At 41.0% G+C, this 20,254-nt stretch overlaps 1 protein-coding gene across 7 annotated transcripts in view; it reads left to right on the top strand.

The window, feature by feature from the left end:
* Positions 1-20,254, top strand: part of TTC3 (tetratricopeptide repeat domain 3) — a 43,039-nt gene that overhangs the window by 16,213 nt on the left and 6,572 nt on the right. For all 7 annotated transcript variants that reach the window (XM_048291140.1, XM_048291132.1, XM_048291149.1 and 4 more), the window contains 23 exons: positions 1,498-1,558; positions 2,769-2,835; positions 4,130-4,252; positions 4,568-4,705; positions 5,179-5,259; positions 5,981-6,093; positions 7,866-7,992; positions 9,392-9,514; positions 9,664-9,765; positions 10,156-10,248; positions 10,635-10,699; positions 11,290-11,426; positions 11,981-12,295; positions 12,950-13,213; positions 13,428-13,474; positions 14,747-14,803; positions 15,848-15,924; positions 16,033-16,179; positions 16,376-17,237; positions 18,335-18,400; positions 18,832-18,981; positions 19,213-19,352; positions 20,009-20,077. In XM_048291140.1, coding sequence (XP_048147097.1) covers positions 1,498-1,558; positions 2,769-2,835; positions 4,130-4,252; positions 4,568-4,705; positions 5,179-5,259; positions 5,981-6,093; positions 7,866-7,992; positions 9,392-9,514; positions 9,664-9,765; positions 10,156-10,248; positions 10,635-10,699; positions 11,290-11,426; positions 11,981-12,295; positions 12,950-13,213; positions 13,428-13,474; positions 14,747-14,803; positions 15,848-15,924; positions 16,033-16,179; positions 16,376-17,237; positions 18,335-18,400; positions 18,832-18,981; positions 19,213-19,352; positions 20,009-20,077 — 3,424 coding nt within the window. The remainder of the gene's footprint in view (positions 1-1,497; positions 1,559-2,768; positions 2,836-4,129; positions 4,253-4,567; positions 4,706-5,178; positions 5,260-5,980; positions 6,094-7,865; positions 7,993-9,391; positions 9,515-9,663; positions 9,766-10,155; positions 10,249-10,634; positions 10,700-11,289; positions 11,427-11,980; positions 12,296-12,949; positions 13,214-13,427; positions 13,475-14,746; positions 14,804-15,847; positions 15,925-16,032; positions 16,180-16,375; positions 17,238-18,334; positions 18,401-18,831; positions 18,982-19,212; positions 19,353-20,008; positions 20,078-20,254) is intronic.

The following is a 20,254-nucleotide window of genomic DNA, read 5'->3' as shown; positions in this document are numbered from 1 at the left end:
GGTGATTTTCGGTGTAGCTTTGGAGTTCCCATGTGTTCCAGCAGACATCCACTCAAGGAGTGGTTCATGAAATAAGTCTGAACACGTTCAGTCTTTGTGACTCTTGATTTTTGTGCTGACTCCTTTAAATTTCAGGTCATTGAGGAGCTTTTGATGAGAAATGGCTCCTGGGATGAGGCACTAAGTGCCCACGGATAGGATTTAACCTGCGGAATGTTTATGGGACACCTCCCCTGCCTGGAGGGAGAGCACTCAGGGCTGGATCTTTCCACAGTTGCTATCTTTCAGTATTTCATGTTTAAAATACTCTGAGTATCATTTTTAAGCACAGATGGTTGCTAAAACTTCATGTATAACATTTATATCTCCTTCTCCTGTTTTCAAATTTGACTTTTCCAGTAGTTGAGCATAACAATAAACCCAAAAGTCACAATCCAGGTGCTGGATTGTTTTTCCCATGGCTGTGTCCAGTAAAAAAGATGATTTTGCAGTTAATGGCAGGAATTCCTGCGTTTGCCCATCACAGTAAAGTATTAGAACACATTTTCTCCTTCCTCGTTGCTCAGGAATTGTTTCCTCAGTCCCTGTTCCACAGCAGGGTTGGATCTCTGGAGTTGGGAAGTGCCTCAGTGAACTTTGTGTGAGGTCTTTGATGTGAAATTTGGGAGTTAAAAACAAATTGGTCTCACCTGATAAATCCTGCCTTGTTTTTGTCATCCAGCATTTCCACACTGTCGCATTTATTTATTTTGTAGCCAGGGCCATCTGTCTCTGGTTATTTGCATTTGAGATTGACAGGGGTTGAACTGAATTTTAGCTCAGGGGTTTTGAAGTAAAAAAAGTCTTCCTCATCATTTTTTTCTAGAGAAACTTGAACTTCCATGGGGATCTGTTATTCCCTTTGAAAATTCTGATTGTTCACTGATAGTATAACAAAAAAAAAACCAAACCCAAACCCCAAACAATTTTAGTATAAAATATTGCACAGTGTTACTTTATAATACATCACATAATGTAGAATGTATGTACTGTAATATACTGTATTATTCACTTTCATATAATTTATAATATATATAATATATAATACATTATAAGATAATGTATTATATGTTTAATAATACATAATTATATAATAATGATTATTTTATATATATACAATAATATCAACTGTGCTTTTGTAGGACAGACTGATTTCTCTAGCTTGGAGTCCACTTTAATAATTTCAATTTTGTGGAGTCAGATCACACCTTGCAGGATTTTTAGATTCTTCTATTTGTTTGAAATCTTTCCTCTTTTTAGGTTTCATAAAATCCTATACTATTGAACCAAAATAAAACCAAATTCATGGTATTAACACTTTTTGGTTGTGTTAGTTTTGACCTGGTCAGTTTTTAAGATCTGCAATTTCTAGAGCAAAAGGTGAGTTCCCAGTGCATTTTTTTGGTTGCTTGTTTTAGGTAATGATCATTTTGTTTAAAATCCTTTCCCTTGTTACAGACCAAAGTCAGCAAAACAAACGAAGGCCAAAAGCCAAAACTTGTGACTATGAAAAGATGAGGTAAAAAAGACTTTATTTTAAAATTGGTTATTACTGTGAGCTATTTTATGGAAGATTAATGTCACTTGGATGTGCTGCTTGCCTCTTACTTGTGGCTTTGTGTACATTTTTTTATGTCCTGATAGTGGGTAATGTCCCCAAAATTCCAGTTTTTCCACAGTTACTACTTGAAAACTGAACATGTTCCATGCCCAGCTGAATTTTAATAAATGAAGGCATAATTTGAATAATTGCTGTTAAAGCAGAGGGGTAACAGGAGTTTTGTCTCAGTTGTTACATCCAAAGTTACACCACGACACAACTCACTGTTACCTCATTTCCAAGGCCTCCTTTGCACCAAATCATTTTTCAAACTCTGACACTTCCTGAGCTCAGGAAAAAGATGAAATTTGGTTTTATAAGTTTTATACTTACAAAGATATACAAGTTCTGATAAGAACTTCACTTGGAATCCTTTGGTTGGTTGTTGGCTCCAATTTTCACTTAAAGCACAATCAAAGTCAGATTTTAAATCAGTGGTCCTCCTGTAGAACAGGAGTGTGAATGGTTGTGTTTGGTGGTTTGGGGCTGAAATTCAATTAGTGGAGGTGAAAAGCACTGTAGGTTTTATGGATAATGATTATGCTTCCTCTTAAAACAAAGTTTAACAGAGGCAATCGTTGCTGCCAGTGGTGCTGGGGCCGCCACGCTCCAGAGATTCTTGGTTGTGTTTAGGATGGCTCAAAACATGAGGGTGCAGCAAAATCAGATTTTCCCATGGAAATAGGGACGTTTCCATTAAAGAGAATTGTTCCAAGGCACATTTCTGGTGCAGAAGAGCCCAAGCCTTTAGGAAACCTGGTTGCTCCCAGTCCTAATCTAAGTGTGACCACAAACCCAAATATCTTCTAATCAGTGTTTATTGCAGTGCGATCCTGTTGTTCCCCCATAATTATTTGGGTACCCCTGTAGGTAGGAAAATTGAAATTTTGCCACAGGAGAGGTCACTGATGTCATTCAGCTGAATTAGCACTGGCTTCCTTTTCCTTTCACTATAAGGAGAGGAAATTTTTTCATTTACTCTGGAACAAATCCTCTTTAAAGCAGCTGAACCAGCTCCAGAATTGCTTCTCCGCTGGGGGAGTTGATGGAAATCACACAGTTTATTAAAAATAAATTTAGATTTAAAGGACTTTACAAACCCTTGGTGTTCCTGTCCTGCTTTTTGTAGGGATGACATGGATGTGAAGAGAGAGCCTAAAGCCATGGAGGATAAAGGCTGCAGTGCTGTGCCACAGGTAATGGGAATTCAGCAGCTCGTGGCCTTAAACTGGAAATGATTTGTCATTTTTCAGGAATGTTGCAAAAAAATCTCGGTTTATTCCGAAATTGGACGCTCTGTGCTCTGCATGGCTCTGATCAGAGGCAGAAACTCTGTGGTTACACTGATTTATTCTGGAGTTCTCTTCTGGTTCCTGTTTCTTCTCCTGCTGTAAAACCTGCCTGGGAATCATTCAGGGCTTTATAAAGCCCTTCCCAAAATTCTGCCTAAATGTTTTCCTGTGCTGGATACATTTGGGAATAACCACAGAGCATTTTAGGGGATGGCTGTGGGAAACGCTGTAAAATTCATACATTGAGGGAGAATTCTCCTTCTCTGGGCTCAGCATCAATAAATTCTTGAAGGAAATCATGGGAATGCACACAATTAATCCTTTCATCCCTGTTAATTGGGGATGCAAACACCAGAAATCTCAATTCTGATTAAATACCTCACGGGACAAAGCTGAATTCAGAAGGTGCAGGTTCTACCTGCCCTAAGACCCTTTATTTCCTATCAAATACCTGTTTTTGGTTTTTAATTCAATACTGGTGTTGGAAGGAGCATTTTAATTAATGTAATCAGCTTCATCTGTCGTGCAAGTTACCATTTAACTAATATAATTTATTCTGGTCTGTAACTACATGGGACAGCGTTAACCCAGTAGTTTTAGGAAGTTAAAATAAATCTGCATTATTTACAGTCTCCCTGGTGGAAATTCCTGTGGATTTCAGGAAGTATCAGTAGTGAAAATATAACAACTTGATAACATAATAACAACATAACACAGTAAAATCATGAACTCTGCAGCCTTCCAGTGTGAGCTGAGCTGGATGCAGAGTGTTGCAGAAGGAAGCAATTCCCAGCTTTTCCAAAAACATTTGGATGCAAAATGGGAGTGTGGAAGTGAGGAAAAGCAGAAGTCTGGGTTGTGCTTTGGGGTTTTGAAGAATTAAAATGATGCTTGAACTAAAGGTGAAGCTTTCTGGAGAGAAAGTTGGAATGAAAACTGGAATTTTAAGAGATTAGAAGCTCCATGAAAATCTAGTTTAGGAGTTTGGTAAAAATGCACCTCGTTTGCTGCTTGAAAAGTGAAATTGTGGTAAAACAATTCAGGAGGAAGCAGAGAATTTCCACTTGGCTGTCAGAGAAGTATTTTAGCAAATATTTATTTTCCAAAGCAAGTATTTTGCTTGCTTTGGAAAGCAAAAAAAAAAAAAACCCAAAGAAAATGTTTTCTTTTGAACTTACTGCCTTTCCAAACATTCCAGGTGGATTTCAGTCCCTTGCCAGATGTTAAATCCTTTGGGCTGGAGCGTGGTGCAGCCTTGCTGGACAGTGATAAACCCATTTTATTGCCGCTGCTGAGAGCTTTGAACACTCCAGAATTCCTGGTAAACTGTGAGAAATAACCTGGTTATTTTTACAGAAATTCACATTTATCCATTCAGCTCCTCCCTTCCCCCAGAATGAGGCTGATCCTCGAGTTGCTGCTGCAGGGCCAAGTGTTTCCCTGCTAATTGTGAGAACAGGGTGGAAAACCAACCCAGCAATACAGGATGTATTTGGGGGGGGCAGTGTAAAAAGAGTTTTAGGTGCAGTGTAAAAATATTTGCCAAAATACTATTATTTATTAAAAACAAAAAAAAAAAAAAAAGGAAAATGCAGTTTTCTTCTGGGCTGACTTTCCCTTTCCCTGCACATTCCAGGTGGATTTCAACAGTCTGCCAGAGGATGTGGTGTCCCTGGCTCGGGATGGCTGCAGAGCCCTGCTGGAGCAGCAGTGCCACAGAGCTGAACGAGCCTTTTCCCAGCTCCTGAGCCTCCTCTACACCTCCAAATTGACGGTAAACTGGGAGCACTTCCCTGCTTGGGGCCACTGATGGAGGTTTCTGCCTTCCCACACCCTGTGCCCCTCCTCCCCTCCCCCAAAAGAATCATTGTTGTGTTGGATTGTTGGCAGATATTTTGGGAATGTTCCACACGCACCTGCGTTTCCGAAATATTCCAGAATAATGTTCTTAGAAGAGTCATACCAAATGTTTGGCTCAAATATTATTTTTTTTTAATAAAAAGCTCCGTTGTTGGTTGGGCTTAAAGGTGTTTCCCAGCCTCAGTGATTCTGTGATTGTCAGATTCGTAACAATGAAGGGTAAAAAGGATTTTGATGGCAAATTCTTTGAAATTTGGTGTTTGTGTATCTGGTACCCAATCAGTCCCCAACCCCAGGGTCATCCTGGATTTTTTAAAATTAATTTACAGTATTTGTACCATGTTTTTGCTGTGCTTTTGCTATAATTTGACTCTTTTTGTTTTGCAGTATGCGAATATTCTTAATATTAATTATGTTATACTTATCTATGGACATGCCACTGCCCTCCTGGGATTGGGACATCCTGAGGTAGGACATGAAGGTTATTTTAATTTATTTTATATTTAAGTACTGTTTTCATTCCAAGCCTTAGCTCGGGCAGTTTCCCATCCATTTTTGTGTCTTCCTAACTGAGAGAGAATGAGGGGGGAAGGAACCTTGTGCCACATTTTAGAATTTAATATCTAGGACTAAATCCTTGATGATTTTGATGAATTAGGTTATCAGATAAAATTTCTTTTCAAGCTTTCAAGTGAGATTCTAAGTATTAAGAAATTACAGCTTCTATAAAATTTTATAGAAATAGGAATAGTTTTTATTTCTGCTTTGTAACGTGGCTCTGAGCTGGTGTTTTGAACCCAGATATTCTGCTCCTAAAACAAGAGGTGGGGGTTGCTTTGGGTTCTGGAAAATGCAAAAATCAGCACTGGGGGTCGGGGTTTTTTTGGGTGTTTCTTCCTGCAGTGTTTGGTGATTTTCAGTGTCTTGCAAGGAATTGAAACACAGCTGAGCTCAGTCATTGAATTCCTTTATTTTACAGCAAGTCTGTGTGTACAGAATAAATTGGGTTTTTTAGAAAAAGAGAGGGAAGCTTTGCCTGTGATCACAGGGCTGTGTAATTCCATTTACTGTTCCTCAGACTGATCAACAAATAGCACACACTGACCCACTCTAAAGGAGGAAAAAACCCAGGGAAAGTGGAAGTACTCTGGCAAAACTCCATGTATTTGTGTCTCACCTTTCTTTTAAGGCATTGGCAAACGCTGAAGTTCAGTTTAAGAAAATAGTGGAGGACTATCCAGAGGAAAGTTGTTTTTGTTTGGCACACTACGGGCTTGGAAGGGTTTACCTCAAGCAAAACAGGTTGGTCTAATGGAAAATTTCAGGGTTTGAGGGGAAAAAAAATCATCTTTTTATTTGAGGAGTTGTGTGTGGTGAGGCTTTAGTTGTTCTGTGTGAATCACTAAATTCATCCATCAGATGGATTTGGTCCCGCTGGAAGTTTGTTCCTGCTCAGGAGCTGATGGAAACTGCTGAATTGAGCTGATTTGAGGGAGTATTTGGGATTCAGGGATAGGCCTGCCCAGCACAGCCCTGCAGTGGGGGAGAGCTTGGGGGAGAAGAACAAAACCCCTTTGTTCTGGGGGGAAAATGCATGCTGAAGAAAGAGGAATTTATCTCATCCCTGGGGAGCTGGAGTGTGACCTTGGATCGAGATAAGGCGGCTCCAGGGAGTCACAAATTCCCTGGAGCAGATAAGGAGGGATGTTTTCCTGAGCTGGCCACATCCCAGAGGGATGGGGGGAGCCTGAATGCAGGGACAGGCCAAGAAACAAACTGAGAACAAAAGGCTGGAGCTGCTCCCAGTGATATTCCTGCTGGAGTTTCTTCCCCATGGGAAGCATGGAGAGGCTGCAATCCCGGCTGCTGTGGGGGCAGGAGCGGTGGGAAGCTTGTGGAGGGATTTTAGGATGGCACTGGTGCTCTGTGGGATCAAAATCCCCCATAAAGGTTCGTGGTGGGCTGAGCTGGGCTGGCTGGGAGTTCCTCATCCAGCTGTACTCCTGCTCCTCAGCGGGAGAGGGGAGAAATTCCATGGAAAAGCTGCGGGGTCGAGGTAAAGACAGGGAGACACTTCCTAATCCCTCATAGGAAGCAGACCCACTGGGAGGAAAACCAACTTCTTGTCCATTAAAATAGAATTGGAGAGTGGGAAACAAAAGTAAAACAACCAAAACCACCTTTTTCCTTCCCTCCTTTATCCCAGGCTGGAATTCACTCCCTCATTCCTGACTCTTTTCCCTCTGAGCTGCCCACAGGGATGGGGAATGGGGGAGCTTTTTTCCTTGCTCCTCACAGCTGTGCAGGAGGTTTTGTCCTTTTATCCCTGCTTTCCCTGAGGTGCCAGAGCCTTGCCCAGCTGTGCCCTGGGCTGGGTTTGTTGGATCCAGCTGGAACTGGGCCTCTCCCATTCCTCAGGGAATGGTCCCCACCTCCCTGCCCACCCTTGCCATGCCAAAATAATGCCAAATAAATAATACTCCATACTAAACCTTCTCCCCTCCTCCTGTGGGATGTCTAAAAGCACCTGCTCAGGGGGTGCTGGGTGCTCAGAGGGAATTCCTCCTTCCTGGCTGAAGTCTGTGTCCCAGGAGCTGCCTGCATCCCATTCCCATGGTTGTGGCTCATTTCCTTGGCAGTTTTGACCCCAAAAAAGTCCCTGCACAGGTGACAGCACCTCTGGCCAGCCAGGCTAATCCAGGCAGAGCCATTCCCATGCCTGTACTCCCTGAACTTAGGGAAAACCCAAATCCAGGCAGCAGAGTCTGTGTCCCCTCCTTGGCTGAGCAGCTGAAGGTCACTCGTGTCCCCCATGTCCTCACCCCGAATTCCCACAGCCATGGATCCCTTGGGAGCACAGGCTCATCCCTGCCTGGGTGCTGGGCCCCTTCCTGCCTCACACCTGGAGCGTTTCATCTCGGAGATGAACAGAACACTGAAGGAGCCAGGTGTTCTCTCATCCCACATCCTCTCACTTGCCACTGTTTGCTCCTGGGAGGATAAGATGACTCCTGAAGTTGTGAGGGAGATCCTCCCAGGAGATCTGAGTGTGCTTTACCTGTTCCAAACTCCAGATTTGCCTACGCCCTCGACCAGTTCCTGAGGTCAAAGCTAATGATTGATTTCAAGATTATCCCTGGAGTTTTAACCTGGCCAGGAACAGCTCAGGTCATCGAGGAGACACGAATGGAGAATTTACAGGTATGTTACTAAAAAAGGAACCAAACCTCCTCCTCCTTGCCAAGATCCAAGGAAGGTGTGGCTGAATGAAGGATGGGAAGCACCCCGTGGACAGGAGCTCTGTGTCATGCTCTGAGACCCCAAGGTGACCTGGCTGAGGATTCAGTGAGAAATTCCAGCTCTCCTTCTTCCACAGTGGGAATTGTGCAGTTCCCACAGGCCAGTGGTTTGGGAGAACAAGCATTGTGTGAGCTCACCAGGCATAGACATTGATCATTGATCATTTATCAGAGGTGTCCAAGAAGGGCCGGGGTGTGGCACTCAGTGGCAAGGTGGGGATGGTTCACAGTGGGATCTTGGAGCTCTTTTCCAGCCTCAGTGATTTTGGGATAATGTTTGGTTCTCTTCCTTGCACGCTCCCAAACTTTCAGGTGTCAATTCAAAGCAGAATTCTGGAGAGAGCGGTTCGAAATCTGAACTGGCAAAAATGTGAAGTTGAAAATTGCAGCAGCTGCTGCTTTTAAAACCAAATAGGAGACTTTGGCCATGTAGCTCCTGGATAAAACATTGGGATTTCCATGGTAAAATTCCCTGTTTGACTGGAAAAATTGGCACCAGGAGCTGCTCTGCACAGAGGCATTTTTGGCACAGCACAACTCTGAAGGTTTTTCAGTGGATGAGCTTGGCCAAAGTCCCCAGAGCTGCTGAGTTTGTGGTACAAGCAGCACTTCTGGGCTTTTTCCTACCAGAATCCCACCTCAGGATTTCTCACAGACCTCCACCAGCAACCTGGATACAGCAATCCGTGCTCTGGGAACTCTGGATAATGCAGATACCTGCCAGGGTTTGTCAGGGCTCTGTTCTTGGTGATGTTTTATTGATCTGGGCTCAATTCCAGCCCTGTACTGACTCCACATGAAACCACTCTGAAGTTTTTCCCTCAGAAATTATCGTGGGAGACCTCCCTGGCTCCCCAGGGCTGGGTCTGAGCTTGATCCTTAGCCCAGATCTCTGGTGAGACACTCTGGGAATGTTGGGAATCTTCAGAAATGAGCCAAAAACTCCCATTTTTGTCCCATGATCTGAGTGATCTGTTTTACCATGTGGACAATGGAAAAATTCCCACCCTTTGGAATTGCTCAGGATGTGGGGCACTGGTTCAGGATAAACCTGCATTTTTCTCTGTGTGTGGAGCTGAGTGCTCACAGCTTCCAGCACTTCCAACAAACCCTGGAATATTTTGGCCATAAAAGGCCAATCTTCCATGGCTGTCACTAGGAAAGAGTTGGTTTTTTTGGGATCAGTCACTGCTTTTCCAAGACGGTTGTGTTTCACTGCAGTCCCCAGGAGTTTGTGAGTAGAAGTGGAATCTTTCCCTGATTTCTGTGCAGTTTGTCTCACGTAGTTCTGTGTTTTCCAGATGGCTTTAAGGAATTATATTGAGGAATGTAAATTCCCTCCAGAGCCAGATGCTGTTTGTCGATATCAGCAGTGCCATGGCTACTCCAAAATCCAAATATTTTTTACAGACCCAGACTTTAAGGTAAATTTTCAGTTGGAAAAGGGTTGAGAAGTAAAACTTGATGTGTTTTCTGCCCCTTTTTATATTATCTGCTAAGCTGAGCTCTGCTTTCTCTTGTGGTTTGATTTTGATTTGTTTTTGGTTCCATTTCTGCCATTTCTCATTTTTAGGGTTTTATACGTGTTATTTGCTGTCAGCAGTGCAGAGTGGAGTTCCACATCAGCTGCTGGAAAAAGCTGAAAACAACAAGCTACAGTGATAAAAATGATAAGGTAAGGCCTCTCCCAGACCAGAATTTTTTAAATTTTTGTCAAGATTCCAGTATTGAGATATGTGAAGGGATTTCACAAAATTCAGCAGCCAGGATAAAATGAAGGGAAATCGTCAGGCACCATGGGAACTCCTAAAAGTATTCTGGAAGCTGGCTCTTGGGTGTGAAGCTGGAGGAGGGAGCTTTGGGAATAAAAGATGCAACAGATTTTCCATGATTTTTGATTTTCAGCCCTTCCCAAGTCAGCTCTCAGCCAGCATCCAGGAAGAGTTTAGGATTGTGCTTCCTTTAATTGCTTTGGTCACCTCAAATTAAGAAATGAATTTGTGTGAGGACATAAATTGTGTGTGGATTTCAATCCCTTTGTTGTGTGTGTCCTTTTCTCCTGCAGGATTTTCTTAAGGAAATGTGTTTTACTCCTGATTGTAAAGGCCTTATTTCCAAAATAGTTATTTTCAGTTCTTCTGGGCTGGTAAAATGTGAAGTAAGTATGGTCATATTTTTTATGAAAATAATTAGAATATTAAGGGGATAAAGGGAGGATGGGAATGTAACTGCAAAAAAAAAAAAAAATTGTGCTGCCTTAATTACAGAACGTGGTGATTATTTAGGAATATTAATTTCCTGTTCTAGTGGAGCAGGAATTGCCTTGTGGTGTTGGTGAGATTCTCATGGGTGGGGACTGGAGTTCAGTAATCCTTCAGGAATAACTCCCCAGAGCCACAGGAAGATGGAGAATTAATAAAGAATTCTCCCCAGATCATGAATTCTCCCCAGAGCAGAATGGACCTGAGAGAAGCAGAAATGAGTGTTGGGTTTGTTGTGTCACAGCTCAAATGTAATTCCTGTCTCATCCCTTGCTTTTGGTAGTTTGAACAAAAAATTCCAAAACCCAAGGAACCACCAAGGGCCTGCATTAAACAGAAATGTTCAAGGTAAGATCTGCACTGTTTGACTCCACTTCAGAGCAAAGCAGGAGGGGTTTTCATGCCTTTTTACAAAGATTTTGGAAAGTTATGCTTGCCCTTGGCCTGAGAAGCCAAACAAATCTGGTAAAATCCATTGTGATCCCATTATAAAAGCATTTGAATTGTTCCACAGAATTTATTTGGTGTGACTGTTTAGGAAATGTAAATAAAAATGTATTTAGTGCTGCTGCTGCAGTTATTGATACCCAGACCTTTCATATAACTGAGTTTGCAATTTTTTGGTCAAGTAACCTTTAAATAATGAGGAATCGGGCTGAGAGGACAAACAACAGATTTTTAAAAATGAAAGGAATAAAATGTTAGTATTTGCCTCAAAATGCTGACTTTTAAACTAAGAATAAGAGTATTGAAGCCAATCCTAATTCAGACATCTTTAATGGGAGTAAAAATTATTACGTCTTGAGGACATGGATATTTTTATGAACTTTTGTGGTCTCTGCTTCTAAATGAAGACCACTTTTATTCTATTTGTACTTTTCAGTGTGATCTTTTCATCTCAGTTAATGTCTGGCTCGCTGCTGAATTGGTTTTTTCAGTCTTAGGAAGATAAAACTGAAGCAAGAAAAAAAACTGCGGCGAAAACGAGCGCGAGAAGAGGCCCGGAATTCTGCCAGAAAGAAAACTGAGGAAAACCAGGAGGGAAGTGAGCAATCCCAGGACAGTCAGCACAGGGGTGTGTGGAAATGTGGATTATTCTCATTTTTGCATGGAAAGAGTCGTCAGGAATGGGAGGTTTGGAGTTTTTTTTACCCCATACATGTCACACTCAGAGTTCTCTGGATCCCTGTTCAATGGCAGACCCTGATCATTTGGGAGATTTTGGCTTCCCTGTGGATTTGTAAAATCACCTTCATTTATTCCCTGTTTGTTTTGTTTTCAATCTTGGCTCTCTCCTTTTCTCTGGCTCATCTTCAGTTGTGATCCTTGGAGCCACTGCAGGTCACTGTGGCATTGGGACTGCTCATCCTAAAATCTGGGCAAGGTGTTTATTTCTTTAAACAAAAATGTAAATCAGTGTTGGATCCAATTCATAGTGCTCAGGCTCTATGGTAGAAATCCCTATAATTATTTAAATCCTGTAATTTTCAGCCTTGTGATAAAGCAAATCATTCAAAACACCACTGAATCCAAATCACCTGTTTTTGAAAGTTGGTTTTGATGGTGGCAGGGACATGAGCTCCTGCTCATTTTGTGGGTTTTTTTAATTCCCTGTTTTTAATTTCCCAGGTTATGGGCAGTACTTGTGTGCTGGGGACCAGGTGCTGCAGCACATCCGTCGCAATTCGGAGCAGATCAAAGCTGCTGTTCCCGACGCTGCCAAGTTGCTGAAGGAGTTACTGCTGTGGGGTGTGGTCAGTCAGGAGGATGTCACCTCCTATTCCCGAAGTAGCAGCACTTCCCAGGAGGTGCTGGAGCAGCTCATCAACTCCTTAATCCAGGAAAAATCCCGGGTGCAGACCAGGGGGTTTCTCCATGTGCTGAGCCAGCTGGGAGAGGTGGATCCCAAAGTGCACAAGTGGCTGAAGCACCTGGATAACCTGGGTGGGTTCCTGTGCAGCAGCAGCAGCAGCACAGGAGAGGAGGAATTCCCTCTTTTCCACTTTCCCTTCTTTTAAACAGCAAAATGAAACTTCTCCTCCTTTTGCTTTCCCTCATTCTAGACAGGGAGATCCAGCCTGGGTGGCACAGGGGCTCTGCAGGGCTTTGGCCATGCTGGAAGGAGAAAATGGAACAGATTTAATTTTTTAATTGCCTTAAAATTCCAGAACGGGCTTCAGTGCTGAGATTTGGAAGTTAATCTGGTTTTGGAGAGTAAATAATGGTGGGGTTTTGCCATTAAACTTGGAAATAATTTCATGTTGGTGCTCTGCAGTTTCCTGTTGGGTTTGTACTTGCAGGAAGGTGGAATTTTGGGTTTGGGGGGTTCTTCATTCTGCTCTATCACATCCATATCCTTCCAAGAATTCATAATAACATACAAATATTATTATACAAATGATAATTGGTGAGAGTAGAATTTATACCAACCCCATTTCTCATTCTTTTGTTTGCATTTTCGAGGCACAAAAGCTTTGACATCATCTGTATCTTTAATTTCTTGACCAAACTCTTCCCCTTTTGAAGAGGACTATCGCATTTTAAGCACTAAAAATTTAAAGCTGGAATGCAACATTGGGATTTTTCCATCTCTTTCAGGTCTGACAGCTACAAAAAACTTCCTCCTACAATATGGCCAAGTTCTGCAAGAGCTTGACCTTTCTATTTTAATCCCACTGTGGAACCAGAAATATGGCAGTAAATTTGATTATGTGGCAGCTGATGGTGAAAAGCAAGAGATTTGGGATTATTTCCTCAAACCCCCCCTAGAGAAAACCCGATGTTTTATATGGCTTTTAGAAGAAAACAGAGCACATTTCCCAGGCCTCCATCAAGCTTTAGATGAATTCTTTGATAAAATGGGTGAGTAGGCAAAGGGATCAAACATTGCCAATAAAAATTCACATTGATTGCTCCGTTTTGAACAGAAAAGTTCTGCAGCTGCAGTTTTGGAGCTGCTGTGGTGGTGGTGGATGAAGGATTATCACAATAATTGCTGTGATTTCCCAGTTAAATTGTAAATGAGATCAAATATTGTTATTTCCATGAATCACCAGGGCTCTTCTCCTTCCAACAGCTGACCCAACCATTATATTAAAGAAGCAAGGAAATGAAAATTTATCAGTAAGTGAACTTCATTTGTGTTTGGTCTCAGCTCAGAAAGAAGTTTGTTGGTATTTTAGAAAAGGAAATCTTTTGCAGCCTCATCCTTCAGACTTAATAGAGATTTAATCTCATCTTGTAGCTCCCTTTTCTTAAATTATTTGATATTTGCATTAGTTAATAATAATTATTAAAGTGTGCCTCATTCTGAATCACTTTGGGATTGGTGTCATCATTAAAATCCATCCCAACTGGCAGAAATATATTCTGTATTTCAGTTAATTCTGTGTTTGAGGCACTCACATTTAAAGTTCTTGTCTGCAGTTAAATTTACCTTTACAAATCCAGGATTTACTTTTGATTCAGAATAAAGCTCTAGAGTCAATTAATTTACATACTAATAAAATGCAGCTTTTAAAAACGTTAATAAAATGCAAATTTAAAAATGTACACGTTAATCTGCATTTTATTAATGTGTACATTTAAAATTCTGCATTTTATTATTTAATGTACACATTAATAAAAATCAGATTTTTTAATGCACACGTTAATAAAATGCAGATTTTTTAAATGTACACATTAGTAAAATGCAGAATTTTAAATGTGCACAGTAATAAAATGCAGATTTTAATGCATGCACTGATAATGTACATGTTAATAAAATGCAGAATTTTAAATGTACATGTTAATAAAAATCAGAATTTTCAATGTACATGTAATAAAATGCAGAATTTTGAATGTACACATTAATAAAAATAGATTTTTTAATGTAAACGTTAATAAAATGCAGATTTTTAAAATGCACACATTAATAAAATGCAGATTTTTAATGTACACATTAGTAAAATGCAGAATTCTTAATGTACATGTTAATAAAAATCAGAATTTTTGATGTACATATTAATAAAAATCAGAATTTTTGATGTACATATTAATAAAAAATCAGATATTTTTAATGTAAACGTTAATAAAATGCAGATTTTTAATGCACACATTAATAAAATGCAGATTTTTAATGTACACACTGATAAAATAAAGATTTTTAATGTACACATTAGTAAAATGCAGAATTTCAAATGTGCACAGGAATAAAATGCAGATTTTAAATGTACAGATTAATAAAATGCAGATTTTTTTAATGCACACATTAATAAAATGCAGATTTTAAAAATGTGCACATTAATAAAATAAGAATTAATAAGAATTAATTCACATTTTGGTTCCTTCAGCTTTGTGTAGCTTGGAAAACTGAAGCAACGTTTGCCGTGACTTTGTTGCATTTTTCTGTTTCAGAATAATGAAATCAAAGTTAAAAACAAAAACAGGAAGAAGAATTTGAAAGAGTCAAAGGTCAGTAGCTTTTGAAGCTGCTAAAACAGATGTTACCAAGCAGAGAGCACTTTGTAATACTAAAAACCCGCCCAAAAATCCTAAAAACTGCTTTTTTTTTGAGAATTTCTGGCATTCAGGTGGACAGGGGCCGTTTTCCTCAATACCTTGAGGAGAATCCTTAGTGAAGTAGCTTTTCCTGAAGTAAAATTAAGCTGTGAAGACTCCAAGTGTGTAATTTTGTTAAAATGCATCAGAATAAAAGCTATTTTTAAACTTATTTAGACTCAGTTTGGCTCTGACTGGAGTCACCTTCCACTGGCCTAATCCTGAATTATTGCTGTGATCTCAATTTGCCAAGTGGGAAGAAGTGAATTCAGTGCCAAAGTTCCCTGTAATGCTCAGAAATGTTATTAATGATTCATTATTTTATAGATTTTATTGGAATATTTTTCTGCCTGAGTCTTACACGGCCTTTTGGAGGATTTTGCTTTATTGAAAGCCTCAGGTCCAGCTTGGTGCCCCCAACTTTTAATCATTTTAATCAATTTCAAGAGGAAACTTTAGATTTTTTCCTCTTCTCATCAGCCAGGATTTCTTTTTTCTGAATTAAGTGCATTTATTTGTGTATTTCTGAATTATTAGATAATAAAAATTAAGACAATTGAAGTGTCTGTAGTGGTGTGGACAATAATCAATGTCACATCAAAGCATGTGGAATTAGGGATAATTCCTGCTTGTGGTGAAGTTGTTACAGCCTCAGATGTAAAAGAAAGTTTGATTAAATGTTGATGAAATTGGTAAAAAAAGAGGGATTTGGGGCTGAATATCCCAGTTTCTTTTTCCTAAATAAGTTCTGAAGAAGAAATGAGTAATTTTAAATTAAAAACTTTCTTGCTGTGGCTTAGCACGGATAATTTTACCTGGGAATTTTGCAGTTCATGGTGGCCACGATGAATTTATAGGACAAAATTCAGTGTAAATAACTTACTCCTGGTCTTTGCAGGATTATTTTCCACAGGCTTTTTGTGAGGTAAAAGCTAAAAGAAATCTGTTTTCAATTAGTCTATTTTAGTATTATCCAGTGGAGTTAGTACAGCACCACGAGAAGAAGAGAAGATATTTATAGAAGAAAATAATTTGTGAGTATTTTATTCTGCTTTTCTTGCCCAAACTCCAGAGTGCTGGAGAAGAATCCCTTACAAACACCAAGGCTGGGTTAACTTTATTTTTTTCTGCTGATTTTTAAGGTACAGAGATTTTACCAATGAACCATTTGTAATCCCAGAATATCTCCAGGAGCAACTGGCCGAATTTGAAGCTCTCTATAATGTTTCAAATAGTAACAATTATCAAATTAATAATAATCCAGATCCAATCAGTGAGAATTTATATGAGTGAGTATAAATTCCTGGGCTCAGCAGCTTCGGGGGGTTACATTTTACTTCATCATTTGAATAATTTTTTGGATTAATTGGAATCCTGGGGGTCTGGTATGGCCAGGAAGGAGTGGATTGATGTTTGTGAAATACAATTTCAGAATTACATTGAAAAACTTCGATTAATAATAACAATTCTCTTTTTTTCCCCAAGTTATTTCTCTCAAATCTTGGAAGAACATGGCCCTCTGGAAATTAATAATAAGTTACTGGTTGGGGAATATGAAAATTTCCCTGAGGAAACTCGGAAGGTGGTGGAAGATGAAGGGGGTCTGGAACCCTTCCTGCTGAAATCCCTTCGTTTCATTATGGTGGATAATCTGATTGGATTAAGGAAGCACTCAGTCCTTTTGGAAGGAAATCCAAGCAGAAATGAGACTGGAAATAAAGAGGAAAATTATATAGGTGGGGAATTCCAAGGGAATTCCTCCCAGAGCAAGCTGCAGTTGAATCCCTATGCTGAGGAATTCAAGCCGCTGTCGTACCCTGTGGAACCCCCTTTATCAGCACCTGCTAATTTAACAGATTATGAGACTCCACAGCATTTGCCCTGTTCTTTCCCTGCTTCCTGCACACCTGGGAGTCCTCTGGAGAACGAGGGTGTTTATTCCATGGAAAACGAGTCGCTGTTTCCAGGTGTTTTACTAAAGGGCTTTGAGTCCCAAGGCCCTGCTGTGTTCTTGCCTCAGAGCTCCTGGGGTTATCAATATGGAATATTGCCTCTGCCTTCTGCCCTGGCTCAGCCTGGATATATTTATGCTGATCCTGCAGCTCATCAGGATAGTCAGGAATCAGCAGTTTCACATAGGAAATACATCCCTGGAGGTTCTGTGCCAGCTGAAATCCAGGAGTACAAAGGCCTTTGGGGCCACTCGGAGAACTCTGATAAGGAGGATTCTGCTTTTCCAAATGGTTCTGGTGAAGCTGAACAGAGTAAATGGGTTAAGAAGGAAATGGGAAGGAGGAATAAACCTGGGAGGACGAGCAATCCTCACACGAGGATGGTGGCTGTTCAGGTAAGGAATGGGAAGAGAACAATGCTGGGGAGATTTTAAGGCCACCAGGATGAGCAGAGGGATGGAGCAGCTCTGCTGGGAGGAAAGGCTGCGAGAGCTGGGATTGTTCAGCCTAGAGAGGAGAAGCTTTGGGCTGAGCTCAGTGTGGCCTTGCAGGGCCTGAAGGAGCTGCAGGAAAGCTGGAGAGAGACAATTCCCAAGGCATGGAGGGCCAGGAGCCAGGGAATGGCTTCCCAGTGCCAGAGGGCAGGGCTGGATGGGAGATTGGGCAGGAATTGTTCCCTGGCAGGGTGGGCAGGCCCTGGCACAGGGTGCCCAGAGCAGCTGGGGCTGCCCCTGGATCCCTGGCAGTGCCCAAGGCCAGGCTGGACATTGGGGCTTGGAGCAGCCTGGGACAGTGGGAGGTGTCCCTGCCATGGCAGGGGTGGGGCTGGACGGGCTTTAAGGTCCCTCCCCACCCAAACCATTCCATGCTTCCTGAGAACTTTCTGTTTAAGTTGCTGCCACTTTCTGTGAGGACTCATTTTTCATTTGTGATTCTCCAGAGCTGGTAGCTGAATTTTGTTCAGCCTGAAGTTTTTGCAGCTCTTTGCCCTGGGTGTCTCAGAGGGAGCTGCCACACATCAGTTTCACCTTCACTTTATAGAGGAAACCAAGTCCTTCTGTGTCATTATTTTTCCTTTTGTGATTAGTTCAGGGATTTGTTTTCACTTCCACAACATCTGAGGATTTGGATTTGTGGCGAAGAGGAGGCTCAGGGAGGACCTTCTCACTCTCTGCAACTCCCTGACAGGAGAGTGAGACAATTCCTGCAAATCTTGAATTTTCAGACATTTAGAGCATGGCTTTGTTTAAAGACTGACAGAACTGCTTGGAATTGCTTGTGGTGAATGAAATCAGGGAAAGATAAAAAAAAACCCCTTGCAGAAACAGCTCCCCAATGTTTCCCTACATCATTTATAGACCTGGATTAGAGCTGGATTTGTAAAACCATAGGGGAGGTGCAAAAGCTCCAAGCCAGGGCAGCTCATCTGTGAACTGAGAGAAGCTTTTTAATCAACTCTTAGGTTTTTTTTTTTTTTTTTTTTGTGTTCTAGGTAAACCAGGAAGTTGCTGATAGGGAAACCAATACTTTGCCTTTCCATCCATATGAAAATCAACAAGTAAGTTCCCTGCATCTTGGTTTGCATTTCTCCTGAAGGAGGTTAAAGGAATGCCCAGAAACTGAATAGTGAAGAAATAAAAACTCTCTGAAAACAACAGGTTTTAACAGATATTTTGTGGTTTGGGTTGTTTAGCTGTTTGTGTTCTGTGATGTTCTTGGAAACATCACCCAGCCCCACAAGGAGATGATTTTTGAGCTTTGTTCTGATGGCTTTGTTCTGTAGCTCTTCAGATGTTGAATGTTTCGGAGAAATGCTATTTCCTCTCTCAAAACCTGGATTTCAGTATTCCCTTTGGGCATAGAGACAGCTCAGAGTGGTGTCAGTGGCAGGTTTATGTCTGTACCAGGAGATAAAAAGTGAGAAAATGTGGCCTTTGAACTGGTAACAGGTATAAATCAAACTGGTTTTTGTAACTGATTAATTTTCAGGGAGATCTTCTGCGCATGGAGAAGGAGCACCAGGTATTAAAGGAACAACTTAAAGAAGCAGAGGAGAAATTTGAGCAGTTACAAAGCAGAAGCGTGGAGGAAATTGGTGCTTTGGAAGAGCTCCTGAAAAAAAGTATTGAAGAGACTGAGGTAAAGCTTTTCCCCATGGATCAGAGGTTGTGGAATCCCCTGGATCCCTGGAAGTGTCCAAAGGCAGCTTGGACGGGGCCTGGAGCAGCCTGGGACAGTGGAAGGTGTCCTTCCCACCCAAAGCATTCCAGGATTCCCTGATTGCTCGTAAACATCCTCAGTCTGCTCCAACTTTTATTTGAATAAACCACTGTTTTCAGAAATAAAAGTTCTCTTCTTTCCCGCCTCCAGGTCTCCCAGAACGAGCTGGATTGGTTCCACCAAGACTCGGAAACGCAAATGAAGAAATGGCAGCAGGAGAAGAAGGAAAGTCGGGAGAACTTAAAAGCCCTGAGGAGCACAGCTAAAAAACACTCAGACACCAGTGAAAGGTATGATTGGAAATAGATTTGCATCCCCTCATTCTGACAGTCTAAAGACTTCAGAAATCTTTAAGCAAATTTAATCCTTGGCTGTGAAACCAGCCAGCCATTTTCTCCCAGTATTAGGCTGAAATATGGACATGGCCACTTCCTTATTTTGTATTTCTTGGCAAATTACAGGTAAACATCTAAACTAGCTTTTAGGTAACTGATGAAACCCACTTAGTAATAATTCTTCTAACCAGATTTGACAATTCCTGCTGTATTTTCATGTCCTCTCAGTTTACAGAGCCCAGACTTTGAATGCCTTTGTTTTCTCTTTAGTCTTAAGTAGTTTGGGCCAAATCTCTCTTGAAAAATCATCAGCCAGTTTTTATATTAATGACTGATTTATTAGGAATAAATTTAAATGTATTTAGAATAGAATCCCTGAATAGTTTGGGTAGGAAGGGACTTTAAAGACCATCTGATTCCAGCCCCTTCCACTATCCTTGGCTGCTCCAACCTGGCCTGGGGCACTTCCAGGGCTGGGAATTCCATAATTCCTGTGGTATCAAACAGCATCTAAAAGCTACAGATTGTCCTGGTGGTTATAGAGGAACATGTACCAGATTTGCCAATAAACCTTTGTCACAACAAGCTTAATAAATGTTTGATTCCTGTAGGTATTTGAAGAGCATTGATGACAAGGAAAAGCAATATAATGAGTGTTTAAATACATTTCTGGAGACCAGGTAAAACTCGTGTCCCTTTCAGCAATATTTACATTTTTCTGCTTCACTCTGGGTAAAGGCTTAGGGGAATATAAGCACTTTAACACGTATTTCTTACTCTGAGTTAGTTTGCTTTTACTTACCATGAGTAAATATTAATATTTAGAAGAATAAAAATCATATTCTCATACATTTCCC

Source organism: Corvus hawaiiensis, chromosome 2 (genome assembly GCF_020740725.1).
Source record: "Corvus hawaiiensis isolate bCorHaw1 chromosome 2, bCorHaw1.pri.cur, whole genome shotgun sequence".
In the NCBI taxonomy this organism is placed as follows: domain Eukaryota; kingdom Metazoa; phylum Chordata; class Aves; order Passeriformes; family Corvidae; genus Corvus; species Corvus hawaiiensis.
Note: the sequence above shows the minus strand (reverse complement) of the source record. Positions and strands in the feature narration are given on the sequence as shown.